We start from the raw sequence: 26,446 nt of genomic DNA, 5'->3' as shown, positions 1-26,446 counted from the left end.
TTTTGAATACTGATGTCATTTTAGCGGCATAACAGTAGCAATACTAAAATCGGCTGGCAGTCGTTTACTGCCACTCTCCCACTTCAAACAGATTGGACGTCTACTATTGATAAACTGATTTAAAAATTACAGCAGACTAATTTTTGATGATTGGGTATGTATCATCGTCATCTTTTGCGCTATTTTTTTTTTTAATGGCTGGCGGACATCTTGAATGGGGCGACCAAATAGCTGGGAACTTCATCTTGAAAAATTGCATAGCATTGGCACCTTATTCTTTAGCACTCTCCAATACTGATGATGTCATTTTAGCGCCATAACAGTAGCGATACTAAAATCTGTAACTGAAAAAATGGTACACGGTCGATTGGTCGCCGGTCTTTTGATCGCCGATCTTTTGGTCGCCGGTCTTTAGGTCGCCCGGAAGGTAAGTGACAATTACCATTTAAATCGTTGCTCAAATTCCCTAAATACAAACTGCGAATTACTATTTATTCATACTTAATGCCCTAGTAATTATTAGGCTAAAGAAAAGCTCAAAATGTCCCGGACTTTGATTGTTTTTTGTTGGAGAACTTGTTAAGACCCTGACTGATGTAGCTTCTTAAAGGGACAATGCATCTACATACAAACTCTTATACACTCACATGTCGGCTCAGTACAACTGCTCATGGCCATTGTTGGCTTTTATTGATGCGTAGACTGTGTTGTTTTACCTTGTTTTGTCGCCGGTCTTTTGGTCGCCCGTTGTTGCGGTCCGGGCGACCAAAAGACCGGCGACCAAAAGTCCGGCGACCAAAAGACCGGCGACCAAAAGACCGGCAACATATCGACCGCACACGATGTACATCGTCATCTTTTGAGCTCTTTTTTTAATGGCTGGCGACCAAATAATTGGGAACTTGATATTGAAATATTGCATAGCATCGGCACCTTATTTTTTAGTACTCTCCAATACTGATAATGTCATTTTAGCGCCATAACAGTAGCGATACTAAAATCGGTAACAGAAAAAATAACCCATTTCAATAAACGGACCTCAAGAAATCATAAGTGTGGCTCTTTACTACCTGGATACCGAGCCATGATTTTAACGGTGGTGGTTATTAATATTTATGAGATAGCGTGTCAACTTAGCCTTGTTTATTTATCTATTTATTTATTTTTTATTAAAAAAAATATCACGCCCTGACTGAAGCTGCAAGTAGAAACTGCGTGCCCTTATAAGAGTTCATCCGATGTTCCTTCCCACTGACATTTGAGTGTTTTTGTGGAGAAAAGGCCAGTAGATATTTGACCCGTGGCGCTGAAGAGGGTCAAAGACGTCAGCCGCTGGCCGCCCGTGTCAAAAAGTCACAGCGTGCCAAAACAAAATGAAAGTTGTCAGGCGAGGCGGCAGGCGGCGACGCTTCGCCCGCGGCTCCGACTTAATAAGATTTTGCCACGCCGTGTTCCATAACAGCTGTATGGCGGTCGTCTCCCGCGCGCATATTCAATTAGGCCACCCAGATGGTCGCCATGACAGCGAGGAAGATACTCGTTAGGAAATTAACGCTGCCGCATTAGTGGCCTCAGACTGTTTTTGGCATGTCATCATCTCGCCGTTTTGACAAGCGGACGCCGCGTTTTCTTTGTGTTTTAAACGTGAAAGGGTCGGTGAAAATAAGATGATAATCCTTATGTCAATGCGTCAGTTTCTTTTTATTTCCACTTTCCATTTCTATTCATTTTGCCAGCGGGCTGTTGGGAGATCGCCAATGGGAGAGCAGCTCTACTTTGCCAATTTTCAAAATAAAATGAAGGGTGCTTCAAGTGTTTTACATATATTTAGCATTTCCTAACTTGAAGGTCTTTTGTATCCAGAGACAAATTTTGTAGAAACATTCGTAAGTAGAATTGTGATAGGTTTATTAATAGGTATATTTTAATATAATATAAACAATACAAGGTGGGCATCGGGTACATCTCTGCCGTTAAACAAGTGAGAATCGTCCTGGCTCGTCCTCGCCACCGTGACATTCTGAAGAAATGGCATCCTCTGTCCATTTAGTTGTGCATAATCAAAACACTTAAGGTAATCTGATTCAAACAATTGCATAAGCTAACCGAAATACACCATTTAGGTCAAAAAACAACTGCCACAACAATTGCATATCAGGTCGGAAACCAAAAACAACTGCGTAAGAATTTGCACAAGTAAGCATAATAATTTCATATAAGGTAAACCGAGCGACAGTATTTTTAAACAATATGCGAGTATTTTCGGAAGTTGATTCGATTATCGCCACCTGCCGGAATCCAAGTCAAAGCAATTTAAGAGTCCTTCACAGATCTTCATTGTGAACTCAGATCAACAGTCCTCGGCCCGGAACATGGTGACCTGTCCGGTCAATAGTCCTGAAAACAATTAAATGTCCTCGAAGCCAGCTGCTTTGTAGAGTAACCACGAGCTTGCTCGGTCCCTAAAGACTAAAGAAGCTCATATACATATTAATGATTAATGCACATATAATAACATCCCAGAATAACCTCAACAAATCGCAACTGTTGTTTTGAGTTGTGTCTTCAGGTACGGATTCTCTCTGCATTTTTTTACGTAGCCTAGCGACAGTAAAAACGTTGCAGGGCTGCCGAAAAAATTAACAGGCGACGGCCAGGTCCCCTGCAAATTGGGTTTCTCTATGAGCCCGCTGACAGTTGTACGCTACATACAAATTAAATGAAGAGGAAAAAAAAACAAAAGCCCACCCCACCGGTCTTCACTGAGAGGCTCTTTGAAGAGCATGGCCGCTACAAGGTTCTTGACCTTTTCCCCGAGCTGTCAGTCAACACAAGCGCCCAGACCGAAGGCATGTTTTCCATATTTCCTTATTTTATTTATTTATTTTTTCATGTGGGTATTGCAAGTTCCCTTCAAACACTGCAGATCTCCCTTTCTTCACATGCACTTTGTTTGGGGTGACCTGGAATCCAGGTGGATTCCTAAATTCATCCATCTATTTATTAGTTTGACCAATTACCCGAGAGTGCTATCCGAGGTGTGCGATAATGAGCTCATCAAAAATTCTGTCTTTGCAAAAATAAGTAGAGTTTAGACCTCCACCATGCTTGTGCAAAGTAATTGGGAATAGTCCAAATTCCCTATTAACTTTAATGGGACAGGACTTCTGATATTATTAGTCAGAGTGTATATCTAAATCTGATGAGCATGCAGATTTTTAAAATATATATTTTAGTGGCAGTGTTGTTTGATTTAAGTTGAACCGAAGTAGGTCAAGTGACCATCTTTGGTAATTAAATTAAGTGTGACTTATAGTCCGGAAAATACGGTATCTATGCATTCGCTTTCCGTTTGTTTTTAATTCCAGAATAATTGATCAACATCTGGTTAATAAATATCTAAATTGGTAGAAAACACAATTTGTTTGGCACAAATCAGGGATTTTTTAACCACTAAAAACGCCAAACTCGGTATTCACTCTTGACTTTTTCGTGACTTCATTTTTTGGAGGATTGGAAAAAAAAATGGTAAAAATCTAACTGGTTCAAAGATCAGTCGTTTTTATTCCTCAAAGCTTGGATCCCGTTTCTCTGGTGACTTAATTCCACGAGCAATTTTTGGCCTCTGAGATGAAAGGCGCAGCTTTCATGCAAAAAGAGCCCAATGTAATTATCTACAATGAATACTACTGGGATGGTTGACTATAGAATTGGGAATTTAAAGCTTCCACTATCAGAGGAATCGAGTGTTTTACTGTTTGTGGCAAATTATCAAAGTGGAGAAGTTTTCGTTATTTATTTGAACCAGAAACCAAGCAAGGCAAAATCTATAGTTTGTTTCAATCTGCATCAGTTTGAAATAAACTAAGATGACACTAAACCTCAAATTTGGACATTTTAATTCCAGTAACAACAACAAATTGAACTTGCCATGGGCACGCCAAAACCGTCCAATCCATTTTGACAAGGGGGGTTGGCAGTGATCATTCATATTTTATATGTATCATATATGATTCTATTTATAACTTATTTTATTTGAGAAACAGCTTCAATAAAAAGAGATAAGTGGAATAAGTGGGCAATATATTATAGTATAAATATTCTATATAATATATAGTCATGTAGGCCACCTTTTTAATTATTTGGATGCAAGATCTCAATTATAATTAATAGTTTTTTTAATTTGTCAAAGTAAATGGAATTTATCACAGATAAAATGGTGAATTTTCCCCTATTTTAGCAAAATATTTAAAAAAATGAAAAACATTTAAAATTATTCTTGTTTAAATCATTTGAAAAAATGAAAAACATTTAAAATAAGAATAATTTAAATTGTTTTTATTTTTTTAAATTATTCTGCTAAAATAGGGGAAAATCTACCATTTTCTCTGGGATAAATTCTATTTACTTTACTTTTTTTTTTTAATTATAATTGAGACCTTGGATCCAAATAATTAAAAATGTGGCCTACATGACTAGATATTATATAGACTATATATACTATAATATATTGCCCACTTATACGAATGCCAGATCTGTATTAGGTGTTTTTTAGTGACCAAAAATAATTACTTGGCCACCGTATCAAAAGGATGAAATGAATGTGGTTGACTTAACATCTTCCCTGAAACACAAACACTGTGTGCACTTGAGGAACAGTGTGTTCCTAACACATCATGCAACAACACCAGGACGAACAGAAGGTCTTCATGCCACCGCAGCGCATAATGAGCACCGACCAAACAATACAGTGTAATGTTTAATGAGGGAGGATTTTTTTCCCATGGTTATGTTGCAAGCTTGTTTACGTTAGCATCTCCGATTCATTCATTTTTAATAAGGTATCAATCCGTTATCTTCTTTTTTATCGTCGTTTGCTGTTTGATCTGCATTTGGCTTGACCAACCGTTGGTCAGCAGATACTTGCGTGTGGTGCAAACAAACGGCAATGGCGCAGTTTGTGGTTGTTAGAAATGCTTTTAGTTGAAATGTAAAAAGTAAATGAGGCTTTGGAGATCCGTTGAGGAATGATCATTCAGGAGTGTGTAACAGCTACAATTATTTTCACTGCAGACAGCCATCATCGCTGTGAATTTTAATTTAGGAATGTTTGACGTATTGAATCTACTTGGCGGTGAAATATAATGGATTTAAAAATGTTCTGTTCTAGATGTATTCAATTTATCTAACAAAAAAAGGATCATGGTGTCTGGTTATTTTTGTTAAATGACAACAAGCCTCAATTTTGCTTTGACATGCCTCCATTTGCACTTTTTAAAAAGAAGTTCAAATTACACTGGAACAGCATAGCTTACTTTGAGTGGTTTCACAGCGGGCGTAATCGTGAAAAGAGCTGCTGAAAGCGATCCCCGAGGTCCTGTCGGTGTTGGGTGGGGAGGGTTAGGTTTTTTTTTTTACTCTATTGCTAGATGATATTGTTAATTCTGACCGTGAAAGTGGTAGCAATCTTAGTTTTCGTAGCCAACAGAACTGGCAACCAGGACGAACACAAAAAAACTGATCCCATAATTGGCTGATTGGTGGACTGCGGGGCATCTCTTGAATTGAAACAATAGCTAAAATGGGCTAAATTTTGGGTGGGAATGGGAAAATCTCGGCTTCACCATCAATAGCCGTGTTGGAAATATTTCCATAAACATGTTTCTTTAATGTCTATTCCATTACTAGGGCCGTTTAATGAATAATTCAAGTGCAATTCTGATAATTTCTCCCATTAGAAGATTGCCCTGGAGGAGTTAAAAAAGAGTCATAATTTGTTCACCAAAGAGTTAAAAAAAGTTATAATTTGTTCAAGAAAGAGTTAAAAAAAGAGTCAATTGTTCACGAAAGAGTTTAAAAAAAGAGTCAATTGTTCACGAAAGAGTTAAAAAAAGAGTCAATTGTTCACGAAAGAGTTAAAAAAAAAGTCATAATTTGTTCACGAAAGAGTTTTAAAAAGTCATTTGTTCACGAATGTGTTAAAATGGTGCGTAATATTTGAAAGCACCTGCAAAACATTTAATCTGTGTGCAGATACAATCCAATGCAGCAAGTAATTCTCTTCTGACAAAAAAAGGAGTTTAGTTGATAAGGGGGGGTTAGTCTTTCTATCATATCATTCTGGCATGACCAATCAGCTCCAATTTGAAGTTGTATTTCCCTTCCAGATGTAATTAATTGGAACTAAAAGCTGAATCGTGTCTCCCATTCATTGTGCGATGTTAAACACTAATATTTTCAGTCTCCAGTGAAAAGAAAAGAATTGGCCTCAGCGTCCCACGACATTTGGTTTCGGAAAGGACCGCAGCTCCCCTCTGGCAATCCAGTGAATTATGCAAACCTCAAATGACTCCGCAAAAAATTAATACCCACTTCATGAATCTATTTTCTTTTGGGCCTCTGATGCCTGAAATTGAACTGCGCAAACGGTGTTCAGCCATTCTCCCACAATGTCTGTAATTCACGCCGCATAACCGCCGGTTTTAATGACCCGGACAGACTGTGTGGAAGGCTGTCATCATGAATGAGACCAAATTTAAACGACTCTTACAGGGAACAAGGTGATCCAGCTTTAAAATTTAGTCTGTCGGTCGAGACATTTTGGTTTTTTTGCAGGTCTTCCATTGTAAGTTTGTTTACCGATAAGTACGGCAACATTGCGTGCACATCAGTGGGTATCCTGTGGGATTTTTTTATTCGTATTTGATTGAAGTCAGATATCATATATGGATGTTAATAGTTGTCAGACTGGTGGTGAATGAGTTAATGATGCGATAAACTTGCCTATATTGGAAAAATAATGTTACTTCAAGTCATAAAAATCCAGTTTGGGAAATAAGATTTTAGTCAACATCCCAACTCAAAAATGTTTAAATTTCACATGGCTACATTTTATACAATGATTTCTTGACTCACACTATAAAATGTTGGTTGTTGATAGAACCCAGACTACAAAATTAACACTTTTACAAAAATGTCTAGGTGCATAAGTGAACATACCCGTATGCAAAGTTGCCATATTTAGCATTTTGCATGACGTCCATGACTTTGAAAGACCTCAGCAAGGCATTGAATGAACACATTTCTGAAATTTTACAACAGCTATCTCCTTCAAAAATTTTGCATTGAGAGCCACACTCCACTTGTCAATTCAAAATTCCCCACCGGTGTGCTCAATTGGGTTCGGATTAGGAGACATGCTGTTCTTAAGAAATGCTTCTGTTGTCATGGAGTGATGGCAGCATCTTCTCTTTTAAAATACAACATTTTTTACCCTTTTCCAGTCAGCTGTCACCTGTGTAATGAGTATTTGGAGAAAAAAATCTGTCGGGGAAAATGTCTGCCTTTCCCAAATGTTTTTTTTAGCAGTGTTTTTATTTCTGTCCCATCATTCTTAGAAAATGTGCAAATGAACTTCATGTAAAAATTGTTTGCACTGTGTCTCTTGTCCAGTGGTGAGTCAGAACCTGGTGACGGACAACGTGTCAGTGGTGGAGGGCGAGATGGCCATCATCAGTTGTCGGGTGAAGGACAACGACGACTCCGTCATCCAGCTGCTCAACCCTAACAGACAGACCATTTACTTCAGAGACGTGAGACGTAAGTGACACCCTGACTTCCATGATTTGTTGTTGTTTTTTTTCCTCCACTTTTGTTTGTCTATTTTTGTTTTGGCTGGCAGACCGCCGACAAACATTTCTGAACTTTTCTCATCTAAAGCTGTCACCGCAGTGGCCAATTTGGATTTTTAATTACACTGCAAAAATACAATTTGCTGACAGAGTTCAGCGTGAAACAAAACAAACTTCAGGCATCTGATTAGACCCTTGTTGTGTTTGCTTCCCCATTAGCTATTCTGATTAGAAGCCACCGTTTGCTCTCGTAAACGATATGGACAGGGAACTTTTAGGAAGTTACAATTGCGCTAATGAGGCTCGTCATGCTGGGATAGCCGTGAGCCGATAATCAGTTTGAAGGTAATCTTAGGTTTAAAAAAAAAAGTCAAGGTATCAGACTTTAACTCAGACTTTCATTCAAATGAAGTCATTCAGTTTTGACATTGATTGTTGTCATTATAATGTAATGAGGTAAGATATTGATTTTATTTTTTAGAGTCTAGTGAATTTCTGTTTTGAATCATTTTAATTATATTTAGTTTATTAAAATGGTATTTATTTATATTTTTTTCAGAAAAGATTTCAAATAATACAGGAGAAATATGACTGAATTTGGAATTGTATCATTTTGTTTTGAATTGACCTATGATTTACAATCACATTTTGATTCACAAATGTTAATATCTTGGCCTATATCAACCATTTTTTTGCAGAGCTAAGTACTTACTTATTTTAATGTGCACTCAAGGTAGTGCAAGAGCAGCCGTTGAATTGTAGTGGTTTTAATTAATATGCTCTCATGTTACTTTCACTTCCAACAAGCTACATTAAGTTTGACCCACATGTCTACAGCAGATTAATTTGGGAGTGAGGTTAATGCGATCCGCCAAACAAGTTTTCGCCTGCAACTTTGGCCATTTAAAAAAAAAATAGGCTCATATCCCTAAACATTTAACGACCTGTTCTGTTTATTCTTATCCCAGCCAATTACGCTGTCACCACTCTTATTAGCGCTGATCAGCTCAGTGCGCAGGGCTTGCTCGCTTTTGCCTAGCTTCCTTTTAATTGATTCTTTTTTTTCACCCAGCATTCACAGGTGTCTTACTAAATAATTGCAAAACAGGACTGCTACTAGGCATAGATTTTTTTTTGTAATAACTAGTGTAGCACCTACAACAATTTGTGCGTCCTGATACCTAGACCTGGCTATGTGTTATTCCCGATACAGTGCCGATACCATATTTTGGGGTGGAGGGTGGCTTTTTTTTACTGTATACTCACTTGAATGTCACGTAATTGCTGTCATTGTTATGTCAGCCACTGCTTAGCTAACCTGTGACGGTACTCGGACGTTTGGTCACCGGATGTTTGGTCGCCGGACGTTTGGTCGCCGGACGTTTGGTTGCCCGGACGTTTGGTCGCCCGTACGTTTGGTCGCCCCGGACGTTTGGTCGCCGGACGTTTGACAACATGACAGAGTTTACTGTTGAAGCCAGCTCTCAAAATTATATTCATGAGAGAAAGAGTTTAATATCTAAATATCTACTGTTGAAACCAGCTCTCAAAATTATATTCACCCTGGCGACCAAACATCCGGGCGACCAAACGTCCGGGCGACCAAACGTCCGGTCACGCCTGTGACAGTGTTAGATATCCTATCCATTTCAAGTAGGAAGGGTGAAAATCAAATGGTTTGGACTTTTACTATTGAGAAACTCATTTCAAATCATGCAAAAAAAAATTATTGGAAGCCTATCATTATCTTGGGAAGGCCCACAAGTCCTCTCAGTAGAACAGCACAATATTTCTTCATATTCCCTAATAGATGACATTATTTTAGCGCCTTATCTGCACCAATATTAGTATTGGTGTCAACACTACTATTAAGATAAGCCCACTGGCGGAAGACGGTTACTTTAAAATTCAAGAAGTGGTCCTTTCTTCACCGTATGAAGAGGCAAGAAGCACCTCAAAAAGAGCGAAAACAACATTTAACGGTCGACAGGAGTAGCTGCTCAGGGCTTGACGGTAAGAAGGTAATTAGAGGGAGCGGCCGCGCCCGCACTCGCCCTCTCTTGACAGCCCGTAATAAAACTCTGATGCGCTCCTCTCAAAAAGTAGTGGCAGCCACTAATCACAATTGATTGCGGCCACTTAGACGCCTCTCGGCCCATAGCCCAGCGAACGCTCGCCGCCTGAAATGCGGCGTGACGGGACGTGGGAGGAGAATACAAGTTTGATGGCGGGCCCTCGACAGAAAGAGGCGAATCGATCCAAATGAAGTGCTATATTTTTTGAATGAGTTCTTTTCCCCTCCCCTTTGTGATTCGACCGTTACTGTCAGCCGCATTTCAGGCCACGGGACGATAACTGACCTATTTTGGGAAGCGGCGCGACAGCTCCTCCACCTTTTGCTGTGATTAAGTGTGTTTGCGGGAAATGAGAGCACTCCGTCATCCGCTTAGATGAGCAATCAATTTCCTATTTACAATAGTGCTGACGTGCAATGTGCCGTGTGCAGTCGCAGGGCAGGAAATTGCCTTATTTCTGTTTCCAAAATGGAATATTCACGACTTGCTTGCCAAATGCTAGAAAGCCTAACTTTGAAAAGTAGTAGTTTAGTGGTAAATTGACTTCAATCTCTATCGCCATTGATGGATTACAGTGTTGGATGCATTGGGAGCTGATGGTGCCGATGATTGGTAGGCGGGTGGCGAGAAGTCTCTATCGCTGATGATCGGATAGAGGTTTGGAAGACAGATAGATTGCTTGACACCAGTCATCATTTATTCGCTTTTAAGTCGGCTACACTTTCATATGACATCAATTGTAATATGCTGGCGCCATTGTTTGATATTGATCCAAAAGCGCCATTGAGCGAACCCCTGTTTGCAGAAATTGTGCTGCTATAATTGGTTAGATAGATGCTTTATTTTAAGTTGGCTTACCATCTTCTGACTGTTTTTTTAATTAAATTTCTTTCTCACCACTGTTTTTTTTTTTTTTACAAAAGCCATCGGATTTTGCATTTATTTTGAATGAATTTGAACACTTGGCTCCCATCAAAACAGTCAACGGGGTGTCTGCGGTGTCCCTCTTAATAAAAGCCAAGGATGAGGAGGGCGAAAAATAGCACGGGGACTAAAGGTCGCCCTATTTTTTTTTCTTTTGCTGCCAAATCCACCAAAGGAGTGATGCGTGATGCACTGTGTACTGACACATCCGTAATAGAAATGTCCGCCGCGTTGCCTGGCGCTCACCTTCCATGTCACGCCGCGTTGTCCCCTCAAAGCCCGCTGCGACGCCGTCGCCGTGTCCTTGGATACCGTTGACTTGTCCTCCCAATCCTTACCCTTTCTGACTGAGTGTGTCACTGCTGTCCAGATGAGAGCGCTTTTATATATCGGACCTCAATGCTTCATTTAGAAGTGCGGATTAGCCTGAAAGCCGGCTGCGTGAGGGTTTTACAAACCAACTAAAATGAGTTTTATTTGTGGCGCGCTCCACTGAAAAACGCCGTAACCTTGAATCTTTTGTTTAGGAACGCTCTACGTCGCGTCTCCGGGGGCGGTAAAGACTTGCTGGGTGGCGTGCTTGCACCGCAGTCCCCACTTTGTGTGGATTTGGCAACATGTTTAATTGAATTAAAGCATTCAGATTAGAAACTAATGAATGCTAACAAGCCGTTTGAATGAGAGGCGCTTGTCAAGGCCGCGTTGCAGTCGCCATGTGAAAAGTCATTATGTTGACACCCGGTTGCGTAAACGCCGTTATTAACCCTTGGGTGGCACTCATTTAACTCATTGGCTGCCATTCGTGTCCAATTCACCGAAAGAAGAGTTAGTATTCACAGCAAGTCCTCCGTCTTTTGAATAAATTGTTTATCTTGCTTTGTTAATGTTAGATGAAAAGTTCAATGCTATGAAGTTTGTGAAAAGAAAATATTCACTTTAGAGGAATAAATTGCTGCAGTGTTATTTCAGTTTGGATTCATTTTAATATAGTTTTTGGGGTGCAGTCGTGGTTTATAGATTTTATTTATCTATAGAAAATTACAATCATCTTTGTTTCATAAACCACAATAAAAGCTGCAGGTTTCCACACAGCATTTTTTTACACCAAAAGACATGCAGTTCTTTTAACAGTAACAACCAATGAATGTTACACACGAGGGGATAAAATGAGCAGTTTATAGTCCGGTGTTTCAGTAAATATTTTAATGCAGATTTGCCATTCTAGGACCAAACTTTGAAGGATTATTCATAATATATAAAATGCTTATCTTGGCTTTTTCATCGCTATTGACAATTCTAGGCATCTAACCATATGGCAATTTTTATTTTACTCCTGTGAATCCCAAGTTAACTTTGCTCCGTTTTTTTTAATCTACCTCTTTCTTTTGAACGTTGTGGTCTCAACTCTCTCTTCAAGCCCCCCATTAAGAATGCATACGGCGTTCTCATTTAATGATGCACCAAATCAATTGCAGTAATTAATATTCCAACATCCCCTTGTTTACCGCCAGCCTTTTTCTTTAAGGCGGATAAAGTTGAATAGCAATAGCTCTTTGATCTCATGTGGGAATTTTGGGGGGTGTATTATTACTTCTATCTGGGTAACTTTTACAATTTTTCTCTGAATCTTTGGCTTTCTCTATTGATTTGGGAATTCTGTTGACTCCAAGTTAATCACTCCAGGAATAATCGATAGCCGTTTTGGAAACAATCCAGCTCTTTTTTAAGTGACCACAGTTGTTGTTTATATTTTTTTTTGGCAGTTCCTCATATGTTGGTGTTATATGTATATTAAAGATGATCTTTCTGCTAAACTCCAACATGAATATTCCTGTTTAGATTTGATGACTTATTTGTTCTGCCCACTCGCTTCTTGCACATTCTCTGCATTAATCCATATTAAGCAGTGTTAAATGCCAGGAATTAAAAAATCATGAGTCTTGGGAAGTTGCGTGAAAGCCACGAATAGAGACTTAAAGTATGAAAACAAAAGTCGAAACTCTGCAAATCACTTTCCATTAGTCGTCACCCTAAAAGAAGTTATTATCTCCGGGTCAGCTAAGGATATCATATTATTTGAATTTATATTAAATTTAAAAAAAAAAGGGAATACGAGTTATTTTACAGAGCTGGCGGCACGGCCGAGTCTACTTAAGTCATTAAGTGAAAAGCATGCGACACCAGCATATTAAAGTGATGACTGTAGTAGAGCTTATCTGTGTAATTAAGTCAAAGTGAGAGATCCTATTACCAACAAAAAAAAAGAAATAATGGCTAATCTTCCAGTGCGAAGGATTATTGAACAGTTATTGAACTCAAAAGGATTCTGGTTAAATAGTACACGTTATTCAGTTGGACCGAGACTTTAAAGACAAAAGCCGTTGTTTACCCAAACTCAAAACTCGATTAACATGTCTATCAAATCAATTTTCCGTTATTGAAATGATTAGATGGCATTAATCAGCCCACCCTATTTTTGAAATGTAAAAAAAAAAAGTTCCAAACTATAAATTGCACTTTTTTTATATAGTTTTGCTGGGCATGATCGTTTAAGGTGATGTTTTGCTGTCTTTTCTTCCTCAGCGCTCAAAGACGCTCGCTTCCAGCTGGTCAACTTTTCCGACAGCGAACTGCGAGTGTCGCTTTACAACGTATCCCTGTCAGACGAGGGCCGCTACGTTTGCCAGCTGTACACTGACCCGCCGCAGGAGGCCTACGCCGACATCACCGTGCTGGGTAGGACCGCCCACGCCGCGTGCTCGTTTGCATTCTCGCTAATTGACAGCTCCATTTGGCGCCGTTTGCCACATCTGGGAAGTTTTTATTTTTGCACTCGCAAGGTGCAAAAACCTCCAATCCAAGCAGGATTGAGATGAAAACCCTCCATATTCCATTTTATTTCAATCTTTATTCAGGCATGTGATGATCTTTTCCCGGTAGACGAATCCTACTGATGACAAAAGATAGTTCCTAAGTTTGGATCTGTTGTCTTATTTCATTTATTTTTGTGCTGTGATGTATGTAGTACCTCCCGGTAACCCCATCATCGAGGCTCGCGACGAGGTGCTGAGCGAAGGAAACGAAACGGAGATGACTTGTACCGCCATGAGCAGTAAACCCGCCGCCGCCATCCGATGGCTGAAGGGTGATAAAGAGCTCCCAGGTTGGTGTCTTTTATAGTTCTGCTACTAGTGTGAAAAGATCTTAGTATTTGACCACGTTACACGTTGCCTTGTAAAAATCAAGGTTAAAAATAAATATTAAACAAAGTGTTTGAGAGTCGAGAGCTTTGCTCTGACTTTTTTTTACCCGTTGTCTCTTCAACTAGGCCTTTACAAACAATCCTCGTTTGCAAAGTGAATAAATGCACCGTGACCCCATCTGTACTCGCTGTTGTGAGGACTGCAATGTCTTTGACAACAATCGGCGGTAATTGGCCAAATTACCACTTCTCACTTCAACAGAATACTAGCTGTACTTAGCAGACATGCACTCTGCTACCATATTGTTCTTTACGGCTGGCGTGGGCCTGAAGGCGTTTTCACGAGCCGGAACATAACAAAGCAAACTCAAATGAATGATTTTGTTGTTTTGTTTTCTGTCAAATCCAAGTTCATTGAACTGAATCAACTTAATAGATGTTAGTCAAAAATCCTGCCTAGCATTCGAGCAATTAAAAATAACATTTGAACTCGGGATGTCCCGACGGCTTCTTTTTGCATGCCAGTCGAGCCCGAGTCACCTGATTTTTGTGGATCCGCCCATACCGAGTCCAGATCCAATACCTTAGAAATGGAGGTTGGGCCTAGCAGGCTTGTTTCCCCCAATTTGAATAAAAAGCTATCGTACTTCTCCATCAAACTGGGCAGCCAATGAGTTATTACAACAACAACAAAAAATCTAAACACCCAATTTTACCCAATTCCGAGCCTCTGAAAATGATCAGATCTGGGACATATCAAATTTTACCTATCCTATCTAGCCCCGTCTAAAAAAAATCCTCAAGCTTTATACAAATGCGTAAATTCAACCTCAGAACGCGAACGGATCAATCCAAGTGTAAAGTTTTCTCTACGTTACGAGGCAGAGGACAAAGATGGCTACGCTGATTTAACAGCTCATCGACAAAAATCCAAGCGTCTCTCTGGATATGCGTCATTATCTCCCCTCACCTTTCCTATTCCTCTTATCCGACTTGTTTAGCGATTTATTAACATGTGCTCGCCTCTGATATCAGCGTCTCTCCTAAGCTGACATTGCACACCAGCACCAGATCAAACAACACAGACCATTATTTTTTTCTTCTGTTCTCGCAGGAAGGGAGCAAAAGAGGGACCGAGTCACAAAAAGAAGTGCTCTCGTCAAGTGACGGGGACAAGGGCGGCCATTATTTTTTAGTCTACGATGACCCAAAGCTAGCTTTTCTTCGTTGCCTCTAACGCAGCATGAAAGAACATTTGGGTGGAAAAAAAATCTATATTTTATTCAAGCCTTTTATACATTCACAAGACTGCCTTAATGGTTCAAAGTGAACTTTGGAAAGGGGTGCAAAATCGCAGGGCTTACTTCAGAAGTTGCGAACAAAATAGGACTGTAGAGTTTTAGTTTTAGTCGCCTCTTTCAGTGCTGAACTTCTGGGGGTGATGAATGAACTCCTGCTTCGTAACATTTTATTCACTTCAAAAGAGTCCTAGTCAGCTACACCAAATTAAAAATCCGAATTTTATGGATACTATCTCTATAATCCAATCCCTTAGTTATTGTTGCTAAATCTCTTCCTCTTTGATCACGAGTCTCTTATACAATCTTATTTTGAAAAAAATGACAGATTAATTAAACAGAAGAAAATGCAATACGCCTCGTTAAGTTACAGGCGGTATTTTAAAGTATCATGGTGACGCACGGTTTCATTGGAAAAGTTCATCAGAGTAGTTCGAGGGATAGTCAGAAAGAATGCACTGCATTTCAAGGCCAAACCGTTTGTCGTCCCTTTCATTGCCGACCAAACAATCCATTTAGAACAGATTTGCTCCTACAAAGTACACAGTGCACGGAAAATATCTGCACCTTTCCTAGCATGAGAGTATACTGCCTGCAATCCATTCAAAATTTGACACTCCTAATATTAAAAGAGTACTCAAAGAGCTGTATAAGCCTTCCCTGCCGGACAACTTTTCAAATTCTGGACACAATAATGAAAAAGAAAAATAACAAAGTTACCAGGGTGAATAGGGCTACTTCAATCAACTATTTGCAACTAAGGGTGCCATGATATACTATGAAGAAAGCCCGTGCCTCCTTTCCAAGCTACTTTCAAAGACGTTCTGAGTTTCCGGCAGTCACCTTCAGGTCTCCATGTCAGGTGGCTACACGTCTGCGAATCCTCCAGACGCGGCGTATTCATTATAAACTCTCCCTTTACACCCGGCACATCACACGGGTTTGCTTTCCTGGCATCCACAGAGGCAGCTGTCACCTCCTTGACGGCGGTTGAGCCGCGGGAGGGAAGGTGCGAGCAGCGAGTGTGTTGCTGCAGTCTTCACGAAAAAATCCACTGCTGGCTGCAGCTGTTCATATTAAGATCTGGCAGCAAACTCTTTGCTTCCGACGTTTTAAACGACTACTCCTGTTCGCGTTCTCGTGACGAGTCGGTGGCGATTGCGGCAAATCTAAAAACTCATTTCCCCGCAGGAAAGCCTAAAGTGGAGCTGACTTACGACAGGATGTACACGGTCACCAGCCGCCTCACGTTTACCGTCAACAAGGAGGACGACGGCGTTCCCGTGCTTTGCATTGTGGACCACCCGGCGGTCAAAGACTTTCAAGCGCAGAAATACTTGGAAGTGCAGTGTAAGTCGTTTTCCATCTATTCGCAGGAATGGCCGCCAATAGACAATCCAGCAATCGTCTCCAACTTTATCCGAGGTCAGGTCGCGGGTGATGTCGGGCGGCGCCCGAATTAAGCTTTAGAGCCATCAGCTTGCGACCATTGTTGATTAAAAAGGACAAACTGAGGAAAGTCTTCTGACAGAAATTTCCGAGATTGTCTCGTCAGGACATTTTAACCTGAACATCACTTTTTTATACGATTTTATGAGCCATATAAACTTCCAAAATGTTCCTTACTGGTATCCAGACAAGGTGATTTGCATTTGAATGGGCTGCCACGTGAGCAAACAGAGTGTGTTTTGCGCAGTGTGTAGTACCCAAAGCTAAGAAATCTCATTGTACGGGGACGGCGTCAAGCCCGTAATGGCTCTTCGTTCGTGGAAGCGAATCAGAGCCGTTTGGCTCGGCTGCCTGCTTGTTTTCTCCCTTAAGGTCAGCCGGCCGTGCCAAGATGGATAGCGGCCGTCTCGAGCGCCTGTGCACAATAAGGCAAATAATTCAGTTGGCATAATGATAACAGCCCCCTTGCATACAACAAGCGCTATTTCACCCCTCCCCTCCAAGTGCGCTGCTCTGCAGTGCATATTTCTCCATCAAGAGCAGACACCGAATGCGGCCATAACTGCCGTCGGCTATTGAAGTAAACCCAAGGACGGCGGCGGGGAAAAAAACAAGGTCACGTGGCCGTCCTCGTAGTCGAAACGGATCCCGGCAGTCTGTTGTCTCGGCTAGGCTTTGGCTTTCCGCCCTGTCGACCGTCCATCACCGCGACTGACAGGATGTGATTTAGACAGATGGACGGCCAGACAACGTTGTTTGTTGCCAACAAGGTCGGAACGGCGGCGTTGGACTGAACGGCTCACCTCTGGGAAGCCGATCCCGTCCCGTCGTGGTCGGGAATATTGCGTTAAAAATTATTCTTTGACGTTAGCACTGATTTTGTCAACGTCCTCAATCAATCTCACGCTAAAAAAACAAATTCAGTTCAGTTCAGGTCAAACGCTGGATTTATCTCATGGGTTTGTTCAGTCTTGGTGAGACCTTTCCTTTGTGTAGCTTGTAAGAATCTCTTCACTGTGTCATTGTCAACCGACACAAAGGTTTTAGATTTTATTTTTTGTAGTTCTTATTCAGAGGCAATTCTGTTCTGAACATTCGTTTGTGTTGTACTCCGCTAACGGCAAAGCTCAACGCATCGCCCCCGACGAAGGAAGGATCCAATAGAATGGAACGGGAGAATAAAAGCTCGGCACAGAAAGGGCGCATTTATTTGGATTGACAGAAACATACGCATTCAACAGTACACTTGAAATTCTATCAAACCGAAGCGCATCATGCGAAACAAGCTGAAAAATACGGCAGCGTTTTGGATAATGCGCCCTTGTGAAATGATTACAGGGAGACGTTTAAAGGAAGATAATTTCTCCGTGATATGGGCTCACTTTTTCTCATTTTTCTCTTCCGCTCTATCTTTCTTTTTCCTTTCAGACAAGCCCGAGGTTAAGATCATGGTCGAGTTTCCTCAGGGTCTCACAAGAGAAGGCGAGAACCTGGAATTGACGTGTCACGCCAAAGGCAAACCTCAGTAAGACGCACACATACAAATGAACACATGCATATTAAATATCGCTTCCCTGACCAGAATATAAATAAATGAGCTAAAAATCGAGCAGTGTGAAAATACAACATTTCCCATTTGATTTAGGAGAATTCTTTAGCCTGACTTGAACTCTTTGAGGGCCAATGACAATCGATAGACGTTCAATCTTGTAGATAGTCTGTCACTAGTAGACATGTGATCAATTTAATCTGGGAGGGGTGCCCATTGGTTCTGGAACGGTCTTGTGTCTTCTACCTCCAAGGCAACTCCCATTGGACATCCCAGAAACAATCAGGTGGCATTATTTTCAAAATACTCCAGTGGGGAGAGAGAGCAGTAAGACCCAAGGCATAAGCTTAGACATTTATCCATTTATTATCATCCACTTATCCTGCGCACAAAGGTCCAGAACAACAAAGCGTTCCCAGTCCACCCGTGAGATTCAGTGAGGAATGTTTTTACCTAGTGGAGTCCCAGTTTGGGTCCTGGTCACCTGATTTCGGCCAATACCTCCAATGAATTCATTACAAAACATACATTTGTGCTTCTGTTGACGTTACCATTGTCCATCTTGCTTATTTTGTTAAAAAAATTGACAAGACAATCTATTGCCACCAGATTTTGATCTTCAAAAAAGGTTCCATCATAAGAAAAAAACATACTTTTATCGTTTCTTTTTCTTTGTTTCTCCCTAAATAGAAAAAAAAATTGTAAAAGCCGAATTGATATGACCTGATTCCGATTTTCTAAAAAAAATTTCCTCGGACCTGATTCCAATCATGTGATCAGATCAGAGACATCCCTTTTTTTTACTCAATTACTGTTGCCTTCCCTCATTCACTTCTATTTCAATGGGAAAAGCTTCCATTCATTGATCATGTTTAACGTCAATCACTGTTAATGGCAGCCAATGAATTCATACTTAACAAAAATACTTTTTTTTTTAAATGTACGTTAAAAAATTGGCGTGATCTGGACCGTTTTCCGATCACGACCGGATCGGGAACATCCCTACTTCCACCCAAAGGTGGAATCCCCCCAATTTATTCCAAATAGTGCACATAGTTAGCAACGACAAGGCGGCTCTTCCCTATCGTTCTAAAAGCTGTAACGCTAATTAACGCCCATTGAGTGATGATTCTGCGTATGTCATCTTTTAATAAAGTTGTCATTTGTTTATATGGCGTGGGTGTTTGCATTTTCAAACATCGTGAAGTACAAATAAAGCCATTAGTGCCAGAAGGCGGAGTAGGGGGACCTGACAAACTCTTCCAACATGAAGACAGCTGCCGCGTCTGGTGTCTGTCACCGCAGTTTGTTGACAAGGCAGTTCAAATTTAAACTGGAACAAAGTCGTCATCAGGAGACGCCAATGTGGCAGTAATGTGGCAACAGTGACAAGACAATTCCCTGGGAAGTCTCCTAGACCTTCAAAAAAGTGGAATTCTGTCAAATGTCAATCAAAAACCCCAATAAACGCAATTTGTTGTTGCCTTTATTACGCAGGTTGGTCATATGTCCCCCCAATCTTTCATTTCTTCGGGATTGGTGGGACTAAATGACTCAGAAATCAATGGTGTATGATGCTCTCCATCCAAAATGTATTCACATCTCAGCCTTCCAAGTATTAAGTGACCATGCCGTGTTTCAGACAAAAGCTGAAATCCCACACCTATTTGCACGTAATAGGTGTCGGTAGCTACAGGCATTATGGGAAATCATCGTTGTTTGGTTAGAATCGTGTTGGCTAACACGAGTCGGGGATCGATGGAGCGATGAGGAGACGGAATGTCTCCTGTTTTACACATTAAACCGAAATCATCATTACACTCATATTCACAATTTTTTTGTCTTTTTGGACTTGTCAAAGTGAGGCCTGTCTTAATTGTACAACACAAATTGTAACATGAACTCATCCGCTGCCATTGACGGAATGAACGGCGACCAACTCATTTAAATTCACAGCAAAAGGATGAAAACCTCATGATTGGATGTAAACTAGAAATATACCCCCTTAAAAAATCCCATATTTAGTTTCACAAGGGACATTTTGTCACCCTTAATCCATATTTAATGAAATTATCGAAATAGTGCCCTCCAGTGGCATTTTGCTTTCAAGCAACATATAAAGTGAAGCCTCTAATAAGCCAACCAAATTTTTCTTACTTTCTCCCAATTTATATAACTGACTGTTTTGTCTCTGGATTCAGGCATCTTATGAAAATCACAGGAAAAAGACACATCTCTCTCTCTCTCTCCCGCAGCAGTTAAATACACTTGTGATTTGTTTATTAGTTTCTTTCCGCCCACGTATTTTCTTTTCCCGGAGTCTTCACCTTGTTTGCTTCTCCCAGCCCGCTCCTTCCATGCCATATGTTTTCAAACATTTTTTTTTTTTAATGTGATGTTAGAATAGAGAGCCCATCATCGCTCGGTCGGGGGAAATAACAGGCGGCGGGCGCGGGGGTGACAAACAGCGTTTTGTCCTTCCCCCCCACCCCATTCGCCTGCACCCTGTGTGCTCATTGTCATAAAACTGGAATATGTCATGCCGCCATAAACCTGGGTTTTGGCAGAGGCAGAGAAATAAACGCCGGCCCACCTCCATAGAAGCACAAGCAATTTGCAAACAAATTCTTGCCACGGCGTAAATGTGTCTCGCTTTTTTTACGAGGAAGCGCAAAGACCATAATGTCATTATAATATATCTTGTTTACGCATAAGCAGCCTTTGATTAGCCTCCTTTGTTTCCCAAATGCCCACGAGAGGCCGTTGATGAAGCCAAATCGGCGGCGAAATGTGCTTTCGGGCAAGACGATCATCGTCGGAGAGCACGTGGCAGCGTCGTCGCGCATCGGATACGTTTGTTCAATTAGCGCCATTAGCCAGGTAGTCATTTGCTCGTCATTCTGAGGGAGATTATTGAAAGAACACTTAATTATGTATACGGGCACAGTTCGATGAGTTATGTCAAAGACACGTTCGCTCATTACCTGCCGTTCACGGCCGTGGATTTCCATATTTAGACGGGTGTTCTCGTTAAAAGCGCCGGGAAGGGTTCAAGTTTTTTTTCATTATTGTTTTTTTTTTTCAGGCCGCAGCGGGTGAACTGGGTGAAAGTGGACGACGACGTTCCGTCCCATGCCGTCATCACCGGTGCTGACCTTTACATCGAAAACCTCAATAAGTCCTACAACGGAACGTATCGCTGCGTGGCGGCCAACTCTTTGGGAGAGGCTTTTGACGACTATGTCCTCTACGTATATGGTACGCCCATCAAAGATTTAATTCATAAGTATTTCGTTTTTGTGTGTGTAAGAGAATTTCAAGATGCGGTCCAATATTTCTGATGAAATTCAGTTTCATCCCATTTGGGAAGCATTTCAGTTTTTCATATTCAATCACAATTAGGAGCAATTTCTTATCATACACATTATAGATGATCACATAGATCACATATGTCAAAGTGGCGGGCCGGGGGCCAAATCTGGCCATTTTGTGTGGCCCGGGAAAGTAAATCATGAGTGCCGACTGTTGGAATAATGATTCAAACCTTTTAAATCATTAGGATCAAATTAAAATGAAGAGTATAGATCTATATTAAATTTCCTGATGTTCCCCCTTTTAAATCAATAATTGTAATTTTTAAATCCATTTTTTCTGTGTTTTTAGTTCAAAAATCATTTTGTAAAATCTAAAAATACATTTAAAAAAGCTAATATAAACATTGTTTTAGATCTATAAAAAACTGAATATTCAGGGATTTTAATCCAGTTCTTTTTATCCATTTATATAAAAAATATATCTAAATATTATATCTAAAATGGTCCGGCCCACATGAAATTTCCCCCTTTTAAATCAATAATTGTAATTTTTTAATCTATTTTTTCTGTGTTTTTAGTTCAAAAATAATTTTGTAAAATCTAAAATATATATATTTTAAAAAGCTAAAATAAACATTGTTTTAGATCTATAAAAAACTGAATATTCAGGGCTTTTAATCCAGTTCTTTTAATCCATTTTTATTTTAAAAAAAATCTAAATATTATATCTAAAATGGTCTGGCCCACGTGAAATCAAGTTGACGTTAAAGCGGCCCGCGAACCACCCTTGACATAGATTATTTACGTGTAATATTTCCTGTCTATTGGCATCTGTATTCAAGTTTATCTGCACGTTTAAATAGATTGGACCCTTATCACCGTCAATAGCGGTGAATAATAACCAATGATGAACTCCATCTTTTGCCACCGTGATCATCAAGGGTTTCGTCCAATCCGAGTTGATTTCCCCTGTATTTCAGTTAAATGAAAGGTCGCCTCCGCAGACCAGTCAGATGTACTTTTGCGCTAATCTCAAGACCAAACGATGTCAACCCCACAATAACCTTCCATTACTCGATATCTTCCTGTTGTTCTTCTCTGTGCAGTTGACTCATTGCCACATGATCATCGCTCATTTCGCACTGTTAGAAGCAATAACATCAAGACCCCTCGCCACCCGCCCTCCTCTCTTCGAGCATTACGCTCAAATGCGTTCACTCTTCCGTGCCAAATGACTTCAATTTCACCTTCCATAGATAATTTGCCATCTATTGTCCTGGAGAATTGGACGAGTGAAAAGCTTTTTATTTTCCTGTTTCTCTAACGCCGACGTCTCTTGACGGACGCCGACGGAGTAGCTTTTGTTTACAACGCGGCAAGTCGTGTTAATGAGGAGCTCGCTGCAACGACATCAAGACGGCGTTGTCTGTATAGTAGCGTCGTTTTTCCATACCACTGTGTGCATTTAAATCCACGTGAAGGGAAATTAATGTGATTGACAGCAATGTGACGCCTCAATTTTAGTAAACATGCCGTTATTTAATTGAATCCCATATGTGGTTTGGTAATTTAAGGGTATTGCGTAGTGAGTGGAGTGTGTAGTAGTTGTCCAAATCTGAGGTAAACGCAAATCGCTTCAATACATTTACACTTTAAATGGCCTGAATGCTACCGTTGTGTTTATTTACTCTCGCTAAATCATCTACGGATTGTGGCCAATCATAGCACAATTGGAGTAAATCAGCTTATAGTAATACATTTAGTTGTATAATGTCCCTGTGGGCTTTATACTAGACATTAGTTGACAAATAATTGATCATCAAAGCAAATACTGTTTTGCTGTTTAATATATCCGGGTATATTCTTTGATTTTTGATTTTTGAGCCTCCCCTTTGTGCGCCATTTAATATACCCCCGCCGACGACCCGGGTATATTAAACGGCAACTCAGCTTTTTAAACTATAGATACTTAAGTTCATTAAAATTCCAAGTCAGACTTTATTCAGCAGTAAGTAGTTTTAACCTGAGCAGTAAGTAATTTTAGTCTGCAAAACGTTGATGCACCCCCGTCAAAGCATAAAGAGTGCGTACCTTCCCTTTTGCGCGCCATTTAATATACCCCTGCCGTTTAATATACCCCTGCCGTTTAATATACCCGGGTATATTAAATGGGGGTATATTAAACAGCAAAATACGGTACTTTGTTGATAACCCACTCATTTTCTATTTTTATTGGCCGTAACCCTCCAAGATTCAGTGCCATCAATAATGATAGACTTCAATCTCGTGGCTAGTTTGTCTCTATTGGACGTCCAATTCATTTGAACCTCTCTTTTCAAATGACGTCTATCATCGTCAATGGCAGCCAACGAGTTCAGACCAAAAAAAATATCATTCAAAATAAGCCTCTTACTCTAAATGTTTCACCCAAAATTCATCGCAAAGTACTTGACGTAAACAAGTGCACAACCAGAACAGATGTGTGGATGTAAACCCGCTTTTTTAATACGTTTTACACCCAGCACATTTATATTTTGGGGAAAAAAATCAAACGAAACCTGTGTGTCGCACTCCTTTTTACGAGCAACATTTTCCGCGGGCTACACAAACTGGCCTGGCGTTTGCTTTTTATATCCTCTGCACCGCATTTGTTTCATAGCAGGCCACAATATCATCACAACAGTGCGTATTGTGGAGCCAGTAACCCAATGATAAAGCGTGCCCGCCGCCGCCGCCTGCGTCCCAGACAAAACAAATGCGGTCGCCCCCAGCTTCCCCGTCTAATACGTCCAATCCCAGCCTATTGTGACCCCCGCGTGATGGAGGGGAGCGAAAGAGCGGCTGACACTAACAGCGTTAGCGGGCGGACAGAATGTGTTGTGGGGGTCTCGGCAAATGGCCCTAACTTCGCAGGGGTGAGAAAACACAACCATTAGGCTTTTCCCTCATGCGAGCGGCAGGCAAAAGCTCTCGCCTTGTTTACAGGCGGCCAATAACCCAATTTTCATCCCTTGGGGTCCGGCTGGAGAGTCTTACTTATTCCAGCGCTTTACATTAGTGCGCCATTTCCAAACTCTCCCAAGCTGTGCCCTAATGTCGTCGAATCGGCGGTCGGAAAATATCATTAGGGACGTAATTATGGGAGAAATGATTTTAGCATTAGTTGTGAGTTCACACGCCGCACAGTTTTGCCATTTGGGCGTTCTGGGTTCGAATCTCGGGGCGGAGTTCACTGGCAGTCTGCATCACTGCCAGTTCAGTTACATTTCTATAGGCCAAGTGTCTATTTGGGGTCATTTTCAGAAAAATGGAACCCAAATAGACACAAAATGACTCAAAATGTGGGGTCAAAATATGTCGGCGATTTGCCAGGGCCCAGTTAAAATCATTCGTTCATTTTCCATACTGCTTCTCCTCACAAGGGTCGTGGCCCGTGGGGGGTGCTGGAGCCTATCCCAGCCAACTATGGGCACCAGACGGGGGACACCCTGAGTTGGTGGCCAGCCAATCGCAGGGCACTATGAGACAAACAACCAATCATTCATAGCTTGGGGCAATTTAGTGTTCAACCAGCCTACCTGGAATAGCCATTCTTTTCTTTTTTTTTTGCCAAAATGTTATATTAGTTTCATATGATCCCAAGCGCACAATCTACTTGTTTTTTGATTGTTTTGTTTTCTGAATTTACCGGTGAAGATGAATGCAAAACGAGAAGAAGAGGCAACTGATAATGATGATGCCCAACTGTCTTTCATGCTTTGTGTGCCAGCCCCCGCAACATATTTTTGTTTTGTCAAGGTTGGCTTTAAAAGATGCAGCCGACGTTTAATTAGAATCATGTCACACGCCAGCTCACCCGAAGGCCTTGAATCGCCCTCGCGGCTCCGTCGGCTCTTTGAACGACGCCGTTTACTCGTAGCTTGAGCGCCTGCCGTTAAAGTCGTACAACTGTTCAGATTTGCTTTTACGCTTTCCCTGAACCGTGTCGGCCTCGAGGCAAACAAGCCACTTTCGTATGAAAAACAAGCTCGGAACACTCGTCCGAGACATTTTCCCACGGCGCTATGACCTTTGGTATTAACTTTCGTACCACCTTCACCAAACTTTTGGGAGGTCATTATTTTCAATTTGCCTCAGAACCATCCAAATAACCGTGTTGGAAACCAATGAGGATTATTGATTGTGGCTAATCGAGTAATTCATGTTGCAGTCCTCCCAAATGAGTCACAAATATTGTAAATGGTTTTAACATGAAACCAAATATACTATAAAATTCAGTCTATTGTTGACCAAGTGATGGTTAATTAAAGCCTTTTAGGGTGCAAGCCAATTCATTTTGAGGAGCAAATGCGGATTTCTTGACAAGCCGCTGCTTGTGTTTTTGTGCGTAATGATGTGCTTTTTTGCCTTTGGCCCGCTTGGAATGCAAAGCCGCCCATTTCGCCCTCATCAAACGTTCTCCTTGCCCATTCCTCTTCACCTCCAACGTTCATTCCTTCTCTTCCTGCTGATCATCTGGTATGCGCGGGCACATTTGCTTGTCAAGACGGCAGCACACGTTGCTCATTAAGACGTTTAATCACTGCTAACAAGCGGGGTCTTGCTGCGCCAGTCGGCAAAAACGCAAGCTGCGTGGCGGCCTCGTACGCACACGCGCGCTTGTCGGAGAAAACTTGCATGGTGAATCATCACTTCTGTTTTATTTTATTTTATAATTTTCCCCAGGCACTCATTTGTGGCCGCCCCTTGTGAGTTTGTCATGTATTTGTCTTCTCACTCAGATGCTCTCACCACCACCCCCACACCCACCAATGCCTCCACCTTCATCAACTCCTCCTCTCTCCACCCTGAAGCCAGTCAAGGTACCGTATCGCCCTCATGAAGCTTGCTTGCCACCTTTTATTATTGTGTGAAGTGCAAAATGGAAAGCTGTGCCCAACTAAAATACTTTAATATACAGAATTTGCAAGCACAATTGTCATCGAGGTGTCGGATCAATTAGAG

General features: G+C 41.0%; 1 protein-coding gene across 6 annotated transcripts in view; it reads left to right on the top strand.

The window, feature by feature from the left end:
- The window catches only part of cadm1a (cell adhesion molecule 1a), a 196,657-nt gene that overhangs the window by 150,116 nt on the left and 20,095 nt on the right, over positions 1-26,446 (top strand). For 4 of the 6 annotated variants that reach the window (XM_077592227.1, XM_077592228.1, XM_077592223.1 and 1 more), the window contains 7 exons: positions 7,453-7,599; positions 13,214-13,366; positions 13,656-13,793; positions 16,322-16,480; positions 18,008-18,104; positions 21,214-21,386; positions 26,224-26,304. In XM_077592227.1, coding sequence (XP_077448353.1) covers positions 7,503-7,599; positions 13,214-13,366; positions 13,656-13,793; positions 16,322-16,480; positions 18,008-18,104; positions 21,214-21,386; positions 26,224-26,304 — 898 coding nt within the window. In that variant the 5' untranslated portion in view covers positions 7,453-7,502. The remainder of the gene's footprint in view (positions 1-7,452; positions 7,600-13,213; positions 13,367-13,655; positions 13,794-16,321; positions 16,481-18,007; positions 18,105-21,213; positions 21,387-26,223; positions 26,305-26,446) is intronic. The other 2 variants (XM_077592224.1, XM_077592226.1) reach the window with 1 other exon arrangement.

Source organism: Stigmatopora argus, chromosome 22, assembly GCF_051989625.1.
Source record: "Stigmatopora argus isolate UIUO_Sarg chromosome 22, RoL_Sarg_1.0, whole genome shotgun sequence".
Taxonomy (NCBI): domain Eukaryota; kingdom Metazoa; phylum Chordata; class Actinopteri; order Syngnathiformes; family Syngnathidae; genus Stigmatopora; species Stigmatopora argus.
The sequence above is the reverse complement of the archived record's forward strand: the minus strand, read 5'-3'. Positions and strand labels throughout refer to the sequence as shown.